This window comes from Ascaphus truei, chromosome 8 (genome assembly GCF_040206685.1).
Source record: "Ascaphus truei isolate aAscTru1 chromosome 8, aAscTru1.hap1, whole genome shotgun sequence".
NCBI classification, from domain to species: domain Eukaryota; kingdom Metazoa; phylum Chordata; class Amphibia; order Anura; family Ascaphidae; genus Ascaphus; species Ascaphus truei.
This window is the reverse complement of record NC_134490.1, coordinates 74,076,667-74,097,965: the sequence shown is the minus strand read 5'-3', so window position 1 is coordinate 74,097,965 and position 21,299 is coordinate 74,076,667. Positions and strand designations below refer to the sequence as shown.

Genomic DNA, 21,299 nt, shown 5'->3' with positions numbered 1-21,299 from the left:
TTTCCTCCCCCATCCCCTGTGATTTCCTCCCCCATCCCCTGTGATTTCCTCCCCCATCCCCTGTGATTTCCTCCCCATCCCTGTGATTTCCTCCCCATCCCCTGTGATTTCCTCCCCATCCCCTGTGATTTCCTCCCCCATCCCCTGTGATTTCCTCCCCCCATCCCCTGTGATTTCCTCCCCCATCCCCTGTGATTTCCTCCCCCATCCCCTGTGATTTCCTCCCCATCCCCTGTGATTTCCTCCCCCATCCCCTGTGATTTCCTCCCCCATCCCCTGTGATTTCCTCCCCCATCCCCTGTGATTTCCTCCCCCATCCCCTGTGATTTCCTCCCCCATCCCTGTGATTTCCTCCCCCATCCCCTGTGATTTCCTCCCCCATCCCCTGTGATTTCCTCCCCCATCCCCTGTGATTTCCTCCCCCATCCCCTGTGATTTCCTCCCCCATCCCCTGTGATTTCCTCCCCCATCCCCTGTGATTTCCTCCCCCATCCCCTGTGATTTCCTCCCCCATCCCCTGTGATTTCCTCCCCATCCCCTGTGATTTCCTCCCCCATCCCCTGTGATTTCCTCCCCCATCCCCTGTGATTTCCTCCCCCATCCCTGTGATTTCCTCCCCCATCCCCTGTGATTTCCTCCCCATCCCCTGTGATTTCCTCCCCCATCCCCTGTGATTTCCTCCCCCATCCCCTGTGATTTCCTCCCCCATCCCCTGTGATTTCCTCCCCCATCCCCTGTGATTTCCTCCCCCATCCCCTGTGATTTCCTCCCCATCCCCTGTGATTTCCTCCCCCATCCCCTGTGATTTCCTCCCCCATCCCCTGTGATTTCCTCCCCCATCCCCTGTGATTTCCTCCCCCATCCCCTGTGATTTCCTCCCCCATCCCCTGTGATTTCCTCCCCCATCCCCTGTGATTTCCTCCCCCATCCCCTGTGATTTCCTCCCCCATCCCCTGTGATTTCCTCCCCCATCCCCTGTGATTTCCTCCCCCATCCCCTGTGATTTCCTCCCCCATCCCTGTGATTTCCTCCCCCATCCCTGTGATTTCCTCCCCCATCCCCTGTGATTTCCTCCCCCATCCCCTGTGATTTCCTCCCCATCCCCTGTGATTTCCTCCCCCATCCCCTGTGATTTCCTCCCCATCCCCTGTGATTTCCTCCCCCATCCCCTGTGATTCCTCCCCCATCCCCTGTGATTTCCTCCCCATCCCCTGTGATTTCCTCCCCCATCCCCTGTGATTTCCTCCCCCATCCCCTGTGATTTCCTCCCCCATCCCCTGTGATTTCCTCCCCATCCCCTGTGATTTCCTCCCCCATCCCCTGTGATTTCCTCCCCCATCCCTGTGATTTCCTCCCCATCCCCTGTGATTTCCTCCCCATCCCCTGTGATTTCCTCCCCCATCCCCTGTGATTTCCTCCCCCATCCCCTGTGATTTCCTCCCCCATCCCCTGTGATTTCCTCCCCCATCCCTGTGATTTCCTCCCCCATCCCCTGTGATTTCCTCCCCATCCCTGTGATTTCCTCCCCCATCCCTGTGATTTCCTCCCCCATCCCCTGTGATTTCCTCCCCCATCCCCTGTGATTTCCTCCCCCATCCCCTGTGATTTCCTCCCCATCCCTGTGATTTCCTCCCCCATCCCCTGTGATTTCCTCCCCATCCCCTGTGATTTCCTCCCCCATCCCCTGTGATTTCCTCCCCCATCCCTGTGATTTCCTCCCCCATCCCCTGTGATTTCCTCCCCCATCCCCTGTGATTTCCTCCCCCATCCCCTGTGATTTCCTCCCCCATCCCCTGTGATTTCCTCCCCCATCCCCTGTGATTTCCTCCCCCATCCCCTGTGATTTCCTCCCCCATCCCTGTGATTTCCTCCCCCATCCCCTGTGATTTCCTCCCCATCCCCTGTGATTTCCTCCCCCATCCCCTGTGATTTCCTCCCCCATCCCCTGTGATTTCCTCCCCCCATCCCTGTGATTTCCTCCCCCCCATCCCCTGTGATTTCCTCCCCCCCATCCCCTGTGATTTCCTCCCCCCCATCCCCTGTGATTTCCTCCCCCCCATCCCCTGTGATTTCCTCCCCCCCATCCCCTGTGATTTCCTCCCCCCCATCCCCTGTGATTTCCTCCCCCCCATCCCTGTGATTTCCTCCCCCCCATCCCTGTGATTTCCTCCCCCCCATCCCCTGTGATTTCCTCCCCCCCATCCCCTGTGATTTCCCCCCCCCCCCCCACCCATCCCTGTGATTTCCCCCCCCCCCCCCCACCCATCCCTGTGATTTCCCCCCCCCCACCCATCCCCTGTGATTTCCCCCCCCCCCACCCATCCCCTGTGATTTCCCCCCCCCCCACCCATCCCCTGTGATTTCCCCCCCCCCACCCATCCCCTGTGATTTCCCCCCCCCCCACCCATCCCCTGTGATTTCCCCCCCCCCCACCCATCCCCTGTGATTTCCCCCCCCCCCCCACCCATCCCCTGTGATTTCCCCCCCCCACCCATCCCCTGTGATTTCCCCCCCCCCACCCATCCCCTGTGATTTAACCCCCCCCACCCATCCCCTGTGATTTAACCCCCCCCACCCATCCCCTGTGATGTCCCCCCCACCCATCCCCTGTGATTTCCCCCCCACCCATCCCCTGTGATGTCCCCCCCACCCATCCCCTGTGATTTCCCCCCCACCCATCCCCTGTGATTTCCCCCCCACCCATCCCCTGTGATTTCCCCCCCACCCATCCCCTGTGATTTCCCCCCCCACCCATCCCCTGTGATTTCCCCCCCCACCCATCCCCTGTGATTTCCCCCCCCCACCCATCCCCTGTGATTTCCCCCCCCACCCATCCCCTGTGATTTCCCCCCCCACCCATCCCCTGTGATTTCCCCCCCCACCCATCCCCTGTGATTTCCCCCCCACCCATCCCCTGTGATTTCCCCCCCCACCCATCCCCTGTGATTTCCCCCCCCACCCATCCCCTGTGATTTCACCCCCCACCCATCCCCTGTGATTTCACCCCCCACCCATCCCCTGTGATTTCACCCCCCACCCATCCCCTGTGATTTCACCCCCACCCATCCCCTGTGATTTCACCCCCACCCATCCCCTGTGATTTCACCCCCACCCATCCCCTGTGATTTCACCCCCACCCATCCCCTGTGATTTCCCCCCCACCCACCCATCCCCTGTGATTTCCCCCCCACCCACCCATCCCCTGTGATTTCCCCCCCACCCACCCATCCCCTGTGATTTCCCCCCCACCCATCCCCTGTGATTTCCCCCCCCACCCATCCATCCCCTGTGATTTCCCCCCCACCCATCCCCTGTGATTTTCCCCCCCACCCATCCCCTGTGATTTCCCCCCCCACCCATCCCCTGTGATTTCCCCCCCCACCCATCCCCTGTGATTTCCCCCCCCACCCATCCCCTGTGATTTCCCCCCCCACCCATCCCCTGTGATTTCCCCCCCACCCATCCCCTGTGATTTCACCCCCACCCATCCCCTGTGATTTCACCCCCACCCATCCCCTGTGATTTCCCCCCCCCACCCATCCCCTGTGATTAAAATCCCCCTGTGATTTTCCCCCCCCACCCATCCCCTGTGATTTTCCCCCCCCACCCATCCCCTGTGATTTCCCCCCCACCCATCCCCTGTGATTTCCCCCCCCCCACCCATCCCCTGTGATTTCCCCCCCCACCCATCCCCTGTGATTTCCCCCCCCCCCCACCCATCCCCTGTGATTTCCCCCACCCATCCCCTGTGATTTCCCCCGCCCCCACCCATCCCCTGTGATTTCCCCCGCCCCCCACCCATCCCCTGTGATTTCCCCCCCCCCCCCCCCCACCCATCCCCTGTGATTCCCCCCCCCCATCCCCTGTGATTTCCCCCCCCCCCCCACCCATCCCCTGTGATTTCCCCCCCCCCCCACCCATCCCCTGTGATTTCCCCCCCCCCCACCCATCCCCTGTGATTTCCCCCCCCCCACCCATCCCCTGTGATTTCCCCCCCCCACCCATCCCCTGTGATTTCCCCCCCCCCACCCATCCCCTGTGATTCCCCCCCCCCCACCCATCCCCTGTGATTTCCCCCCCCACCCATCCCCTGTGATTTCCCCCCCCACCCATCCCCTGTGATTTCCCCCCCCACCCATCCCCTGTGATTTCCCCCCCCCACCCATCCCCTGTGATTTCCCCCCCCCACCCATCCCCTGTGATTTCCCCCCCCCACCCATCCCCTGTGATTTCCCCCCCCACCCATCCCCTGTGATTTCCCCCCCCACCCATCCCCTGTGATTTCCCCCCCCACCCATCCCCTGTGATTTCCCCCCCCACCCATCCCCTGTGATTTCCCCCCCCACCCATCCCCTGTGATTTCCCCCCCCACCCATCCCCTGTGATTTCCCCCCCCACCCATCCCCTGTGATTTCCCCCCCCACCCATCCCCTGTGATTTCCCCCCCCACCCCCTGTGATTTCCCCCCCCCACCCATCCCCTGTGATTTCCCCCCCCCACCCATCCCCTGTGATTTCCACCCCCACCCATCCCCTGTGATTTCCCCCCCCCATCCCCTGTGATTTCCACCCCCACCCATCCCCTGTGATTTTCCACTCCCACCCATCCCCTGTGATTTTCCCCCCCCACCCATCCCCTGTGATTTCCCCCCCCACCCATCCCCTGTGATTTCCCCCCCCACCCATCCCCTGTGATTTCCCCCCCCACCCATCCCCTGTGATTTCCCCCCCCACCCCCTGTGATTTCCCCCCCCCACCCATCCCCTGTGATTTCCCCCCCACCCATCCCCTGTGATTTCCCCCCCCCCCATCCCCTGTGATTTCCACCCCCACCCATCCCCTGTGATTTTCCCCCCCCACCCATCCCCTGTGATTTCCCCTCCCCACCCATCCCCTGTGATTTCCCCCCCCCCACCCATCCCCTGTGATTTCCCCCCCCCCACCCATCCCCTGTGATTCCCCCCCCCCACCCATCCCCTGTGATTTCCCCCCCCCCCCACCCATCCCCTGTGATTTCCCACACCCATCCCCTGTGATTTCCCCCCACCCATCCCCTGTGATTTCCCCCCACCCATCCCCTGTGATTTCCCCCCCACCCATCCCCTGTGATTTTCCCCCCCCACCCATCCCCTGTGATTTTCCCCCCCACCCATCCCCTGTGATTTCCCCCCCCCACCCATCCCCTGTGATTTCCCCCCCCCCCCACCCATCCCCTGTGATTTCCCCCCCACCCATCCCCTGTGATTTCCCCCCCACCCATCCCCTGTGATTTCCCCCCCACCCATCCCCTGTGATTTCCCCCCCACCCATCCCCTGTGATTTCCCCCCCCACCCATCCCCTGTGATTTCCCCCCCCACCCATCCCCTGTGATTTCCCCCCCCACCCATCCCCTGTGATTTCCCCCCCCACCCATCCCCTGTGATTTCCCCCCCCACCCCCTGTGATTTCCCCCCCCCACCCCCTGTGATTTCCCCCCCCCACCCATCCCCTGTGATTTCCACCCCCACCCATCCCCTGTGATTTCCCCCCCCCCCACCCATCCCCTGTGATTTCCACCCCCACCCATCCCCTGTGATTTTCCACTCCCACCCATCCCCTGTGATTTCCCCCCCCCACCCATCCCCTGTGATTTCCCCCCCCCACCCATCCCCTGTGATTTCCCCTCCCCACCCATCCCCTGTGATTTCCCCCCCCCCCCACCCATCCCCTGTGATTTCCCCCCCCCCCACCCATCCCCTGTGATTTCCCCCCCCCCCACCCATCCCCTGTGATTTCCCCCCCCCCCCACCCATCCCCTGTGATTCCCCCCCCCACCCATCCCCTGTGATTTCCCCCCCCCCCCACCCATCCCCTGTGATTTCCCCCCCCCCCCCCACCCATCCCCTGTGATTTCCCACACCCATCCCCTGTGATTTCCCCCCACCCATCCCCTGTGATTTCCCCCCACCCATCCCCTGTGATTTCCCCCCCACCCATCCCCTGTGATTTTCCCCCCCACCCATCCCCTGTGATTTTCCCCCCCACCCATCCCCTGTGATTTCCCCCCCCCCACCCATCCCCTGTGATTTCCCCCCCCCACCCATCCCCTGTGATTTCCCCCCCCCCACCCATCCCCTGTGATTTCCCCCCCCCACCCATCCCCTGTGATTTCCCCCCCACCCATCCCCTGTGATTTCCCCCCCACCCATCCCCTGTGATTTCCCCCCCACCCATCCCCTGTGATTTCCCCCCCACCCATCCCCTGTGATTTCCCCCCCACCCATCCCCTGTGATTTCCCCCCCATCCATCCCCTGTGATTTCCCCCCCATCCATCCCCTGTGATTTCTCCCCCCCCCCACCCATCCCCTGTGATTTCCCCCCCCCACTCATCCCCTGTGATTTCTTCCCCCCCCCCACCCATCCCCTGTGATTTCCCCCCCCCCACCCATCCCCTGTGATTTCCCCCCCCCCACTCATCCCCTGTGATTTCCTCCCCCCCCCACCCATCCCCTGTAATTTCCTTCTACCTACCCCCTATTGATTTCCAAAGCCCCCCCCCACCCCCTATTGATTTTGTCACCGTATTGATTTCGTCACCCCACCACCCCCTATTCATTTCCTCCTCCCCCCTCTATTTCCTCCCCCTTTGACTCTCTCCCCCCTTCTCTCACACTCTCTTTTTAGCTTCTCCCCATAGAAAAAGCATCTCGCAAGCTCAAACAGAAACAGCAAAGGTAAGGTTTGGAACTGATGCCCCCCCACACGCACACAGATTTCCTCTCACCCTTCTATGTGCCCTTCTGCGCGCTCTCACCCCCCCACCCCTTCCATGTGCCCTTCTGCGCGCTCTCACCCCCCCACCCCTTCCATGTGCCCCTCCGCGCGCTCTCACCCCCCCACCCCTTCCATGTGCCCCTCCGTGCGCTCTCACCCCCCCCTTCCATGTGCCCCTCCGCGTGCTCTCACCCCCCCCTTCTATGTGCCCCTCCGTGCGCTCTCACCCCCCCCTACATGTGCCCCTCCGCGCGCTCGCCCCCCCTACATGTGCCCCTCCGCGCGCTCGCCCCCCCTACATGTGCCCCTCCGCACGCTCGCCCCCTACATGTGCCCCTCTGCGCGCTCGCCCCCCCTACATGTGCCCCTCCGCGCGCTCGCCCCCCCCTCCATGTGCCCCTCCGCACGCTCGCCCCCCTACATGTGCCCCTCCGCGCGCTCGCCCCCCCTACATGTGCCCCTCCGCGCGCTCGCCCCCCCTCCATGTGCCCCTCCGCACGCTCGCCCCCCCCTCCATGTGCCCCTCCGCGCGCTCGCCCCCCCCTCCATGTGCCCCTCCGCGCTCTCACCCCCCCCCCTTCCATGTGCTCCTCTGCGCTCACCCCACCCTCCCTCTGTGCCCCTCCGCGCGCTCGCCCCCCCTCCATGTGCCCCTCCGCGCGCTCGCCCCCCCTCCATGTGCCCCTCCACGCGCTCGCCCCCCCTCCATGTGCCCCTCCGCGCGCTCGCCCCCCCTCCGCGCGCTCGCCCCCCCTCCATGTGCCCCTCCGCGCGCTCGCCCCCCCTCCATGTGCCCCTCCGCGCGCTCGCCCCCCCTCCATGTGCCCCTCCGCGCGCTCGCCCCCCCTCCATGTGCCCCTCCATGCGCTCGCCCCCCCTACATGTGCCCCTCCGCGCGCTCGCCCCCCCTACATGTGCCCCTCCGCGCGCTCGCCCCCCCCCTCCATGTGCCCCTCCGCGCGCTCGCCCCCTTCACATGTGCCCCTCCGCGCGCTCACCCCCTTTACATGTGCCCCTCCGCGCGCTCGCCCCCCCTCCATGTGCCCCTCCGTGCGCTCGCCCCCCCTCCATGTGCCCCTCCGCACGCTCGCCCCCCCCTCCATGTGCCCCTCCGCGCGCTCGCCCCCCCCTCCATGTGCTCCTCCGCGCGCTCTCAACCCCCCTTCCATGTGCCCCTCCGCGCGCTCTCACCCCCCCCTTCTATGTGCCCCTCCGCGGGCTCTCACCCCCCCTTCCATGTGCCCCTCTGCGCTCTCACCCCCCCCTTCCATGTGCCCCTCTATGCGCTCTCACCCCACCCCTCTGTGCCCCTCCGTGCTCTCACCCCCCCCTACATGTGCCCCTCCGCGCGCTCGCCCCCCCTACATGTGCCCCTCCGCGCGCTCGACCCCCCCTCCATGTGCCCCTCCGCGCGCTCGCCCCCCCCTCCATGTGCCCCTCCACGCGCTCGCCCCCCCCCTCCCCTCCGTTAGGGTCACACTCGGTCTCTTGCTCTTGGCAGTGCGGAGCCCCAGAAGCAGGACCCAGAGATTCCGCTGGACTTGGACTCCGAGGAGCCGTTTCACCTGCCGACCCCCGAGGAGCTGGAGGAAGAGTGTATCCTTGTGTGTGCTGGCTTCTGAAGTGGGAGCTGGGTTGATATTTTGGGTTGCAATTTTCCTCTGGGGCTCCTGTCTGAATTTGCAGGGTTCCCCCGCCTCTTGTGTTCCTGGCTCAGGTTTCCGGGTCCCCCACTCCCCGTGTTCCTGGCTCAGGTTTCCGGGTCCCCCACTCCCCGTGTTCCTGGCTCAGGTTTCAGGGTCCCCCACTCCCCGTGTTCCTGGCTCAGGTTTCAGGGTCCCCCACTCCCCGTGTTCCTGGCTCAGGTTTCAGGGTCCCCCACTCCCCCGTGTTCCTGGCTCAGGTTTCAGGGTCCCCCACTCCCCGTGTTCCTGGCTCAGGTTTCAGGGTCCCCCACTCCCCGTGTTCCTGGCTCAGGTTTCGGGGTCCCCCTCCTGCGTCTCACACACGGTTCCTTATCTTGGGGTGCAGTATTACGGGCCCCCGATCTCGCCGCGGTTCAGGAGCGTATTAAGGATATAGTGGGAGTGCTGCAGGATTTTGGGCGTCGGGGGGGACAGTTCCCACGGCAGGATTACCTCACCATACTGCGCAAGGACCTCGCCACATACTACAGCTACGGGGAGTACATGATAAGCACGCTCAGTGACCTGTTCCCTGTGTCAGAGGTGGGTCTGTGCGAGCGGAGCAGCACTGTGCGAGTATGCAAGCTGGGGAAGGGAGGTTGAGGACAAGGTGGAGTGTGTGTGTGTCTGTGTGTGTGTGTCTGTGTGTGTGTGTCTGTGTGTGTGTGTGTGTGTGTGTGTCTGTGTGTGTGTGTGTGTGTGTGTGTGTGTGTGTGTCTGTGTGTATGTGTGTGTCTGTGTGTGTGTCTGTGTGTGTGTGTGTGTGTGTGTGTGTGTGTCTGTGTGTGTGTGTGTGTGTGTGTCTATTGCAAATTGTATTGTTTGACTCTCCCTCACCTGTCCTTCGTCCTGTCTTCACTTCCCCCTTCTTTTCTCTTCTGCCCCCCCCCCGCACCTACCTCCTCTCTCTCCTCACTCCCTTCTCCCCCACCTCCTCTCTCTCCTCACTCCCTACTCCCTTCTCCCCCACCTCCTCTCTCTCCTCACTCCCTACTCCCTTCTCCCCCACCTCCTCTCTCTCCTCACTTCCTACTTCCTTCTCCCCCACCTCCTCTCTCTCCTCACTCCCTACTCCCTTCTCCCCCACCTCCTCTCTCTCCTCACTCCCTACTCCCTTCTCCCCCACCTCCTCTCTCTCCTCACTCCCTACTCCCTTCTCCCCCACCTCCTCTCTCTCCTCACTCCCTACTCCCTTCTCCCCCACCTCCTCTCTCTCCTCACTCCCTACTCCCTTCTCCCCCACCTCCTCTCTCTCCTCACTCCCTACTCCCTTCTCCCCCACCTCCTCTCTCCCTTCTCTCTCTCCTCACTCCCTTCTCTCTCTCCTCACTCCCTTCTCTCTCCCCCACTTCAGTTAGTTGACTTTTTGGAGTCCTGTGAGGTTCACCGACCTCTCACCATCAGAACCAACACTCTGAAGACACGTAGACGCGACCTGGCACAGGTACAGAACGCCCAAACTCACTGCTCTCCCCCCTACCCCTTTTAAAAGACCTATGACTGCAAACTCTCTACACTTTTTCTCCCCCTCTCTCCCCCCCACCTCACCCCCCTCTCAGGCTCTTATTAACCGTGGAGTAAATTTGGACCCTTTGGGTAAATGGTCGAAAACTGGGCTGGTTATTTACGACTCGTCTGTCCCAATCGGTAAGTGCACGGGAAAATGGGGGGGGGGGGTGTGCATGTGTGGCAAGTGTTTGGTACACTTTGGGGGTGTCTGGTGATGGAGGATCCACGGTCCTTCTCCCTGTTATCCCTTTTTCCTGCCCCAGGTGCCACCCCTGAGTACCTGGCCGGGCATTACATGCTGCAGGGGGCATCCAGTCTGTTACCAGTCATCGCGCTGGCACCGCAGGAGAACGAGCGGGTGCTCGACATGTGCTGTGCACCCGGGGGGAAGACCAGCTACATGGGTGAGGGGGAGAGGAGAGCGGTTGGCGGGGAAGGGGGGGAGAGAGGTGGGGGAGGTGTCATGTCCCCATGTCGCGGTTTGATGACGTCATGTCCCCGCCCCCAGCCCAGCTGATGAAGAACACAGGTGTGATTGTCGCTAATGATATGAATTCTGAGCGGCTCAAAAGTGTCGTGGGTAACCTGCACCGACTCGGGGTCACCAACTGTGTAATCTGTAACTATGACGGGCGGCAGATCCCCAAGGTGAGTGCCGGCAGCGCGGTCTGCTGGGGGCGAGAGACTGTGTGCAGGAGAGAAGCTGGGATTCTGGGAGGGAGCCGTATGTAGCCACTGCTGGGGTGCAGCGTGTCATTGGGAGGGACCCATTCACACTGCTCTGTGAGTGTTACTACAAACTTCAGATCTCTCGTTCTCTCCGCTCTCCCCCCTTTCCCCTCTCACTCCCCCCCTTTCCTCTCTCTCCCTCCCCCCCTTTCCTCTCCCTCGCCCCCCTTTCCTCTCCCTCGCCCCCCCTTTCCTCTCCCTCGCCCGCCCCCCACCCTTTCCTCTCTCCCTCGCCCACCCCCCTTCCTCCCTCGCCCGCTACCCCTTTCCTTTTTCCTCTCCCTCGCCAGCCCCCCCCCCTTTTCCTCTCTCCCTCGCCAGCCCCCCCCCCCTTTTCCTCTCGCCCACCCCCACCCCTTTCCTCTCCCTCGCCCCTCCCCCGCCCCCCTTTCTTCTCTCCCCCGCCCCTCCCCCGCCCCCCTTTCCTCTCTCCCTCGCCCGCCCCCCCCGCCTTTCCTCCTTTCCTCTCACTCTCCCCGTCGTCCTCACCTCTCTCTCTCCTGCCTGCCCCTCAGGTCCTAGGCGGGTTTCACAGGGTTCTCTTGGATGCTCCATGCAGCGGAACCGGAATCATCAGCAAAGACCCAGCGGTGAAAACCAGCAAGGTACAGTGGGGGAGAGTATAATATAAATGTGTACATGGGATGTGTCTGTATACAGACAGTATATAGATAAGTAGGTATATATGTACACACACTATATAGGGATGTGTATCTACAGATTATAGATGGTATATGTATGTGTATATACATATGCGCGCGCAATCTAGGGTGTGTGTGTGTATACAGACTGTATGGTATATAAACATTGAGGTAGGGCAGGGGTCCTCAACTCCAGTCCTCAAGTTCCTGCCAACATATCCCTGCTTCAGTACAGGTGGCTCCTGAAAACCTGACCTGTTTGTGTGTGTGGGGGGGGGGGGGCTTGAGGACTGGAGTTTCTCACCTTTAGTCATTTGGTCACATCGCCGCTGGGTGCTCACATCGCCGCTGGGTGCTCACATCGCCGCTGGGTGCTCACATCACCGCTGGGTGCTCACATCGCCGCTGGGTGCTCACATCGCCGCTGGGTGCTCACATCGCCGCTGGGTGCTCACATCACCGCTGGGTGCTCACAGCCAAACATGATGCGTCTCTTCTATAAGATGCTGCTGCACTGATGTCTGACCGCGCAGGGCCTCGTGTAGTGATGTCTGGCCGCGCAGGGCCTCGTGTAGTGATGTCTGGCCACGCGCAGGGCCTGGTGTAGTGATGTCTGGCCACGCGCAGGGCCTGGTGTAGTGATGTCTGGCCACGCAGGGCCTCGTGTAGTGATGTCTGGCCACGCGCAGGGCCTCGTGTAGTGATGTCTGACCGCGCAGGGCCTCGTGTAGTGATGTCTGGCCGCGCAGGGCCTCGTGTAGTGATGTCTGGCCACGCGCAGGGCCTGGTGTAGTGATGTCTGGCCACGCGCAGGGCCTCGTGTAGTGATGTCTGGCCGCGCAGGGCCTCGTGTAGTGATGTCTGGCCACGCGCAGGGCCTCGTGTAGTGATGTCTGGCCACGCGCAGGGCCTCGTGTAGTGATGTCTGGCCACGCGCAGGGCCTCGTGTAGTGATGTCTGGCCGCGCAGGGCCTCGTGTAGTGATGTCTGACCGCGCGCAGGGCCTCGTGTAGTGATGTCTGGCCACGCGCAGGGCCTCGTGTAGTGATGTCTGGCCACGCGCAGGGCCTCATGTAGTGATGTCTGGCCACGCGCAGGGCCTCGTGTAGTGATGTCTGGCCACGCGCAGGGCCTCGTGTAGTGATGTCTGGCCACGCGCAGGGCCTCGTGTAGTGATGTCTGGCCGCGCAGGGCCTCGTGTAGTGATGTCTGGCCACGCGCAGGGCCTCGTGTAGTGATGTCTGGCCACGCGCAGGGCCTCATGTAGTGATGTCTGGCCACGCGCAGGGCCTCATGTAGTGATGTCTGGCCACGGACAGGGCCTCGTGTAGTGATGTCTGACCACGCGCAGGGCCTCGTGTAGTGATGTCTGGCCACGCGCAGGGCCTCGTGTAGTGATGTCTGGCCGCGCAGGGCCTCGTGTAGTGATGTCTGGCCACGCGCAGGGCCTCGTGTAGTGATGTCTGGCCACGCGCAGGGCCTCGTGAAGTGATGTCTGGCCACGCGCAGGGCCTCGTGTAGTGATGTCTGGCCACGCGCAGGGCCTCATGTAGTGATGTCTGGCCACGCGCAGGGCCTCGTGTAGTGATGTCTGGCCACGCGCAGGGCCTCGTGTAGTGATGTCTGGCCACGCGCAGGGCCTGGTGTAGTGATGTCTGGCCACGCGCAGGGCCTGGTGTAGTGATGTCTGGCCACGCGCAGGGCCACGCGTAGTGATGTCTGGCCACGCGCAGGGCCTCGTGTAGTGATGTCTGGCCACGCGCAGGGCCTGGTGTAGTGATGTCTGGCCACGCGCAGGGCCACGTGTAGTGATGTCTGGCCACGCGCAGGGCCACGTGTAGTGATGTCTGGCCACGCACACGGCCTGGTGTAGGTGCCAATTAACACGGACACGTCGATCTGAGACCTATCGACAATCAAGCGTTTAATTTCACTGGCTGAGCCGCGTTCTATTTGTAGGGTTTACATGGGGAGGGGGGGGGGTGTGTGTCTGTATAAACTGCGTATGGATTGTGTATGTATATATTTATATGCAGAGTGTACAGGACATCTTGCGCTGCGCTCACATACAGAAGGAGCTTCTTCTCAGCGCCATCGATTCTCTGGACGCGCAATCGCAGAACGGAGGATTTATGGTGTATTGTACCTGCTCCATCACAGTAAGTAACACAATTGCATGTCACAGTGAAACAACGGTGACTGCATGAGCTTCATGGTGCATCACAGGCTACATCTCTGTGACCTATGACCCCCGATACCCTATGACCTTTTGACCTCTGAATACACAGGTGGAGGAGAACGAGTGTGTTGTAGATTACGCTCTAAAAAAGAGAAATGTGAAGCTCGTCCCAACCGGACTGGATTTTGGGAAGGAGGGGTTTGTGAGGTGAGGCTTTCCCCTAACTAGCCCCACCCTGTCTCCTCCTCCATCTCCCCTCTAATATGCCTCACCTTCACTAATATCATCCCCCTCTCTCCCTCCAACTTCCCTCCCCCAACCCCCATCTCTTCCTCCAACTTCCCCCCCTAACCCCCCATCTCTTCCAACGTCCCCCCCAACCCCCATCTCTTCCTCCAACTTCCCCCCTAACCCCCCATCTCTTCCAACTTCCCCCCTAACCCCCCATCTCTTCCAACGTCCCCCCTAACCCCCATCTCTTCCTCCAACTTCCCCCCCCTAACCCCCATCTCTTCCAACTTCCCCCCTAACCCCCATCTCTTCTTCCAACTTCCCCCCTAACCCCCATCTCTTCTTCCAACTTCCCCCCTAACCCCCATCTCTTCTTCCAACTTCCCCCCTAACCCCCATCTCTTCTTCCAACTTCCCCCCTAACCCCCATCTCTTCTTCCAACTTCCCCCCTAAACCCCATCTCTTCTTCCAACTTTCCCCCTAAACCCCATCTCTTCTTCCAACTTCCCCCCTAAACCCCATCTCTTCTTCCAACTTCCCCCCTAAACCCCATCTCTTCTTCCAACTTCCCCCCTAAACCCCATCTCTTCTTCCAACTTCCCCCCTAACCCCCATCTCTTCTTCCAACTTCCCCCCTAACCCCCATCTCTTCTTCCAACTTCCCCCCTAACCCCCATCTCTTCTTCCAACTTCCCCCCTAACCCCCATCTCTTCTTCCAACTTCCCCCTAACCCCCATCTCTTCCTCCAACTTCCCCCTAACCCCCATCTCTTCCTCCAACTTCCCCCTAACCCCATCTCTTCCTCCAACTTCCCCCCTAACCCCCATTTCTTCCTCCAACTTCCCCCCTAACCCCCATTTCTTCCTCCAACTTCCCCCCTAACCCCCATCTCTTCCTCCAACTTCCCCCCTAACCCCCATCTCTTCCCCCCTAACCCCCATCTCTTCTCCAACTTCCCCCTAACCCCCATCTCTTCCTCCAACTTCCCCCCTAACCCCCATCTCTTCCTCCAACTTCCCCCCTAACCCCCATCTCTTCCTCCAACTTCCCCCCTAACCCCCATCTCTTCCTCCAACTTCCCCCCTAACCCCATCTCTTCCTCCAACTTCCCCCTAACCCCCATCTCTTCCTCCAACTTCCCCCCTAACCCCCATCTCTTCCTCCAACTTCCCCCCTAACCCCCATCTCTTCCTCCAACTTCCCCCTAACCCCCATCTCTTCCTCCAACTTCCCCCCTAACCCCCATCTCTTCCGACAACTTCCCCCCCCTAAACCCCATCTCTTCCGCCAACTTCCCCCCCCCTAAACCCCTCTTCCGCCAACTTCCCCCCCCCAAACCCCCTCTTCCGCCAACTTCCCCCCTAAACCCCCTCTCTTCCGCCAACTTCCCCCCCTCCTAAACCCCTCTCTTCCGCCAACTTCCCCCCTCCTAAACTCCCTCTCTTCCGCCAACTTCCCCCCCTCCTAAACTCCCTCTCTTCCGCCAACTTCCCACCCCCCTCACCCCCATCTCTTCCTCCAACTTCCCCCCCCTAAACCCCCTCATCTCTTCCTCCAACTTCCCCCCCCTAAACCCCCTCTCTTCCGCCAACTTCCCCTCCCCTAAACCCCCTCTTCCGCCAACTTCACCCCCTCACCCCCCCTCTCTTCCGCCAACTTCCCCCCTAATCCCCCTCTCTTCCGCCAACTTCACCCCTCACCCCCCCCTCTCTTCCGCCAACTTCACCCCCTCACCCCCCTCTCTTCCGCCAACTTCACCCCCGCATCTCTTTCCCTCACCCTCCCATCTCTTTTCCCACCACCCTCACCCCCCATCTCTTTTCCCACCCCCTCACCCCCCATCTCTTTCCCCACCAGGTATAAGGAGCGTCGGTTCCACCCCTCCCTGCGCCTGTCGCGCAGGTTTTATCCGCACTCTCACAATATGGACGGCTTCTTCATTGCAAAACTGCGCAAGTTCTCCAACTCCCTCCCAGCGCAGCGCGGAGGTGAGATACGGCGCTCTGCGTGGCCTCGTGCACACAGTGCGGAGCCCCAACCTCTGTAACAAAGTACTGACACGTGCGGTAACTTTTACAGAATGTAACCCGGTAACACCTACATTTTGTATAGAAATGGTGAATATACGATCTCGCCAGGAATGCGCCTTTACAGCAGCAATCCAAGCTGCCGATTAAAAAAAATCTATATATTTCCCCCCTTTTAATATCTGCATCAATACAATCCACACAATGATAAGTATGTATGTCTTTATATAGCGCCATTAATATACATAGCGCTTCACAGCAGTAATACACGTGACAATCAGATAAATAACAAACAAAGGGGAGACGTGCTTCAGACATAAAAGTAACATTATGAAAAAGGAGTCCCTGCCCCGAAGAGCTTACAATCTAATTGGTAGGTAGGAGGAAGATACAGTAGGAGGGAATTCTGGTAACTGCGTCTGCAGGGGGCCAAGCTTTATGTGTGAGGTGTAAAAAACAAAGACAAACACAGACCCCTTAGATGAATAAAATGTATATGTATTAGGCCAGCAGCCCCTATCCTTACTTACAGGTATAGAATTTGTAGTGCAGATCAGAGAGACGCAGGGGGGAGTTTCACCACAATATACAACAAAGTCCCATCAATATGACATAGTATGTAAATACTGTTCTTGTTTGGAACCTGCCTGATGTGCTGTTATTCCTCCGTGTGGTCGTCTGTCAGGGGTGCCCGGTAGGATCCGCGTCTGGAAAGTGCGGCAATCACAGCGTGGGGAGATCTGTGATTGCGCGCGATTGCCGCACCCAACAGTAATGTGGAAGGAGGTAGTAGGGCCAGGATTTGGATGAAATAGCTAAGTTGCCGATCGATCTGTTCTCCTGTGATCGATCGGTGAAGATTCGACTTGGGGGTTCACTAAATGGCTGCAGAGGAGTATTCTGCAGTCGGTGGAACACATTTGCATATTAATATAACAAAGTTCTGTGGGGAAGATCATATGACCAGGCTGTCACTAGATATAATTGCAGAGCTACAGAGGGCAGGGCTCAAAAAGGGGTGTGCCAGAGCCTGTTTCAGAAGAGGAAGGGGATGTGACTTTGTAAATGGTTGCTATAGAAACAAAATGCTTGTTACATTATAATACATTAAAAAGGTAATTCATAGCATATCTATATCACCAGAACAATACATACAAGTTTTTTTTTCTTTTCTGTTTTATGTGAAGGATGGGGTGGTGAACACATTAGTGTCAGTATTTACCCTCTTACACCCACACACCACCCCCTTTCGTCCCACTCTGTGCCCTTCCCGTCACACCACCCGTTAACATGAATTATTTCTTCCCTCAGAAGAAGCGATATCAACAGAAACCCCTGACCCTGATCAGCTAAGTGAAGTGACAGGCCCGGGGGCAAAGGTGACAGACCCGGGGGCGAAGGTTAAAGCCCCAGGGGCGAAGGTGACAGTGAAAGGCCCGGGGGCGAAGGTGAAAGGCCCGGGGGCGAAGGTGAAAGGCCCGGGGGCAAAGGTGAAAGGCCCGGGGGCGAAGGTGAAAGGCCCGGGGGCGAAGGTGAAAAGAACCAAAGGAAACAAAAAATTCCCAAAGAAAAATGCGGCATTGGCTAAAGGGAAGAGGAGAAAATAACTGCCATCCCATGGGGGGGCTAGGAAGTGGAGAAATGAATTATTCTGCGCGTTCTTCCTTGGCGCTACCACAGTCTGGTTGATGCTCTGCTGATGTGACTTTTTTTCTGCTTTTATAATAAATTGGATGAAACCGGAAAAAGATTTTAATTCAATAGAGGAGGAGGTGCGGTGTGAGTAGGGGGAGGGATGCAGGTACCAACAGATTGGGAGAATTTGCAGAGTGAGAACTTCTACATCATCAATTCATTCTTTAAGAAAAATCCAACTAGGACATGGACATGGAAGGGACGCAATGGAGTCACACACGAAACAGACTATATCCTGGCTAACCAGATTGCAGGCTGCACTGTCCTTGGGCGTTTTGACCCTAGAAGTGATCACCGATTTGGTTCCTTGTTAACATGCCTGAAAAAGGGACGCGAGTGGTCCTGGAAGCTTGCAATCTTTTTAAACATCAGTTAGCCATTAAAGGTATCACTTTTACCATGCTTTTGTTATTTTTCTATTACTAAAGCCTTGTTTTTTAACAGCTCTATAGGCTATGTCAGTACTATCCTTTTATTGGTACACACCTATGTATACACATGTATATAATTATACTGTAGAGAAGTTGCTGCCTACCGGTGTGTTCTTGCTATCTGCTCCTCTCCTCCCTGGTAGTGATGTGCGGTACCGGAGTTCTTGGTTGCAGTTTGCGGCGAACATATGATGCCGAAGTGCCTCCACCTCACTTTAATTCCATGCCAGGGTAATAGGGCTGATACTCAAGCAGTAACTACGGTAATCGTTAAGCAAAAAATACCAGTAATAATCACGAAAGGTTGTACACATTTAACCCATACAGAATGAACCATATAACAATCCTTATTAAACACACAAACAAATCCCCCCAAAATAAGTATAAACGCCTGACTGGTAAGAGTGTATTTAAGATGTGGCCTTAAGCCCAGTAAAATGTGTTCAACAGTACTGTCTGGGCCCAGATTAACTCTTGGAGGTGGTATTAGTTGAAACATTTCCAGCAGGTGGTGCAGAGATGTATAGAATTAAATTAATGCCAAAGGAAAACACAAATGTGTGCGATGCCTCAATAGGTGATTGAAAACATGGATGTGGCAAATAGAATAGGCAAAGTCTTCCAAATTCTCTATCTAATGCACAATTCATGTAGAAAATCCTCTGCAGCAGGGTTCTAGAGGCTGTGGTCTCGGGCTTCCACGTGGAGATGAATCCAGGCACGCTGATCCAGTATCTCGGGCTTCCACGTGGAGATGAATCCAGGCACGCTGATCCAATATCTCGGGCTTCCACGTGGAGATGAATCCAGGTACGCTGTTCCAGTATCTCAGGCTTCCACGTGGAGATGAATCCAGGCACGCTGATCCAATATCTCGGGCTTCCACGTGGAGATGAATCCAGGCACGCTGATCCAGTATCTCGGGCTTCCACGTGGAGATGAATCCAGGTACGCTGATCCAATATCTCGGGCTTCCACGTGGAGATAAATCCAGGCACGCTGATCCAATAACTCGGGCTTCCACGTGGAGATGAATCCAGGCACGCTGATCCAATATCTCGGGCTTCCACGTGGAGATGAATCCAGGCACGCTGATCCAATATCTCAGGCTTCCACGTGGAGATGAATCCAGGCACGCTGATCCAATATCTCAGGCTTCCACGTGGAGATGAATCCAGGCACGCTGATCCAATATCTCGGGCTTCCACGTGGAGATGAATCCAGGTACGCTGATCCAGTATCTCGGGCTTCCACGTGGAGATGAATCCAGGCACGCTGATCCAGAATCTCGGGCTTCCACGTGGAGATGAATCCAGGTACGCTGATCCAATATCTCGGGCTTCCACGTGGAGATAAATCCAGGCACGCTGATTCAGTATCTCGGGCTTCCACGTGGAGATGAATCCAGGCACGCTGATCCAGTATCTCGGGCTTCCACATGGAGATGAATCCAGGCACGCTGATCCAATATCTCAGGCTTCCACGTGGAGATGAATCCAGGCACGCTGATCCAATATCTCGGGCTTCCACGTGGAGATGAATCCAGGCACGCTGATCCAATATCTCGGGCTTCCACGTGGAGATGAATCCAGGCACGCTGATCCAGTATCTCGGGCTTCCACGTGGAGATGAATCCAGGTACGCTGATCCAATATCTCGGGCTTCCACGTGGAGATAAATCCAGGCACGCTGATTCAGTATCTCGGGCTTCCACGTGGAGATGAATCCAGGCACGCTGATCCAATAACTCGGGCTTCCACGTGGAGATGAATCCAGGCACGCTGATCCAATATCTCGGGCTTCTACGTGGAGATAAATCCAGGCACGCTGATCCAATATCTCGGGCTTCCACGTGGAGATGAATCCAGGTACGCTGATCAAGTATCTCGGGCTTCCACGTGGAGATGAATCCAGGTACGCTGATCCAGTATCTCGGGCTTCCACGTGGAGATAAATCCAGGCACGCTGATCCAATATCTCGGGCTTCCACGTGGAGATGAATCCGGGTACGCTGATCAAGTATCTCGGGCTTCCACGTGGAGATGAATCCAGGCACGCTGATACAGTATCTCGGGCTTCCACGTGGAGATAAATCCAGGCATGCTGATCCAGTATCTCGGGCTTCCACGTGGAGATGAATCCAGGCACGCTGATTCAGTAGTAGGTAGTCTTTGTTCCCTAATGCGAACTATTACACGGCTGAAGACTAATAGAATTAAAACATAATATACAACCTAAAACAGAAAAGGATGTCTTCTGGTGACCTCCAGCTCTCCTTTGTAAAGTCCTCTGTCTAAAGAGCTTACAAACAAAATAACGAATCCTTTCAATGCAGGGGCATGTTGCACAAACTGGGCAGATCCAGCAGGCTAAGGTAAACAAAATGTTTTGCGAAATGATGTTCCTACTGGGAATGGTACACAAAATACAGAGCTAGTCCTAGCTGGCTAAATGTGGGCTGCCCGTACAGAGATCAACTATCTAGCAGCAACTCAACTTGTAGATTAATTCCACAATGAGTTTACTACCTGCTTGTAAAGCGCAAGGATATTCCGCAGAGCGGTACAATGGGGATGGGGGGGGGAGACATTCTGTGCTTCACGTCCGACACCCCACTTTCTACATGACACTTTTTGGTTAAAGCTGCAAGAAGCTTTCTGATTAGTTGACCAGGGCTGGGGGTTGTACATGCTCATGCCTGTACATGCGAGAGCCTAAATATATTTTATTAATGCAGTTAAAAAAAAAGACCCCAAAAATATTTGTAATCACTGTTAATTAGCATGTGTAAATTGTATTCATGCAATATACTTTTATCATTTGACACACTCTTCCCTGTTAAAGATCATGGTTCTACTCTTCAGCAAGAGACAGGGGTGCCCAATGCTACATCCCATTGACAAAACATATATGATGAAAAGTATAAAGTAAAATACTTCAATAATAATAATATTAAATACTTGGTTATTTGGTTAACCCTTTGGCCAAAGCGTCATAAGCCTGCATACCAACGTCAAGGTATAACCAAGATAATGCAGGTCCTACACTACACTGTGAACCCTTCCTTTTACCTCTGTGAGAGGGGAAGAACCATTATACTGTAGGTCTTGTCAGTCTCTTCCCTGCTAGGCTTAGGGCAGCAATTGACTGCGGGGCATCGGTGGAGGTTTTAGAACAATCAGACTTCTCTCTGACAGAACAATCCGTTCTAATAGCAATCTAATGTCCACATCTTGGTGTACAAATTGCAGGGGGTGAAGACTCATTTTCATCCTCCATTGCAGGTCCTCCCATTAACCTTTGAATTGCCCTAATGTAGAGAGAAGGTGCTGCTGAACCCCAAGCGCTGTGCAGCCATATACTGCCAGTAGGACAGTTAACCTTCAATGTGATGTCTTCTTAATGCTTCAACCTGT

General features: G+C 57.8%; 1 protein-coding gene across 1 annotated transcript in view; it reads left to right on the top strand.

Annotated features, from left to right (window-relative positions):
* Window positions 1–17,854, top strand: part of NOP2 (NOP2 nucleolar protein) — a 37,327-nt gene extending 19,473 nt beyond the window's left edge. The window contains 12 exon segments of the mRNA XM_075612688.1: window positions 6,665–6,714; window positions 8,256–8,350; window positions 8,786–8,982; window positions 9,794–9,883; window positions 9,999–10,086; window positions 10,212–10,352; window positions 10,457–10,596; window positions 11,193–11,282; window positions 13,355–13,477; window positions 13,607–13,704; window positions 15,588–15,718; window positions 17,069–17,854. Coding sequence (XP_075468803.1) covers window positions 6,665–6,714; window positions 8,256–8,350; window positions 8,786–8,982; window positions 9,794–9,883; window positions 9,999–10,086; window positions 10,212–10,352; window positions 10,457–10,596; window positions 11,193–11,282; window positions 13,355–13,477; window positions 13,607–13,704; window positions 15,588–15,718; window positions 17,069–17,364 — 1,539 coding nt within the window. The 3' untranslated portion in view covers window positions 17,365–17,854.
* The last annotated feature ends 3,445 nt before the right edge of the window (window positions 17,855–21,299 follow it).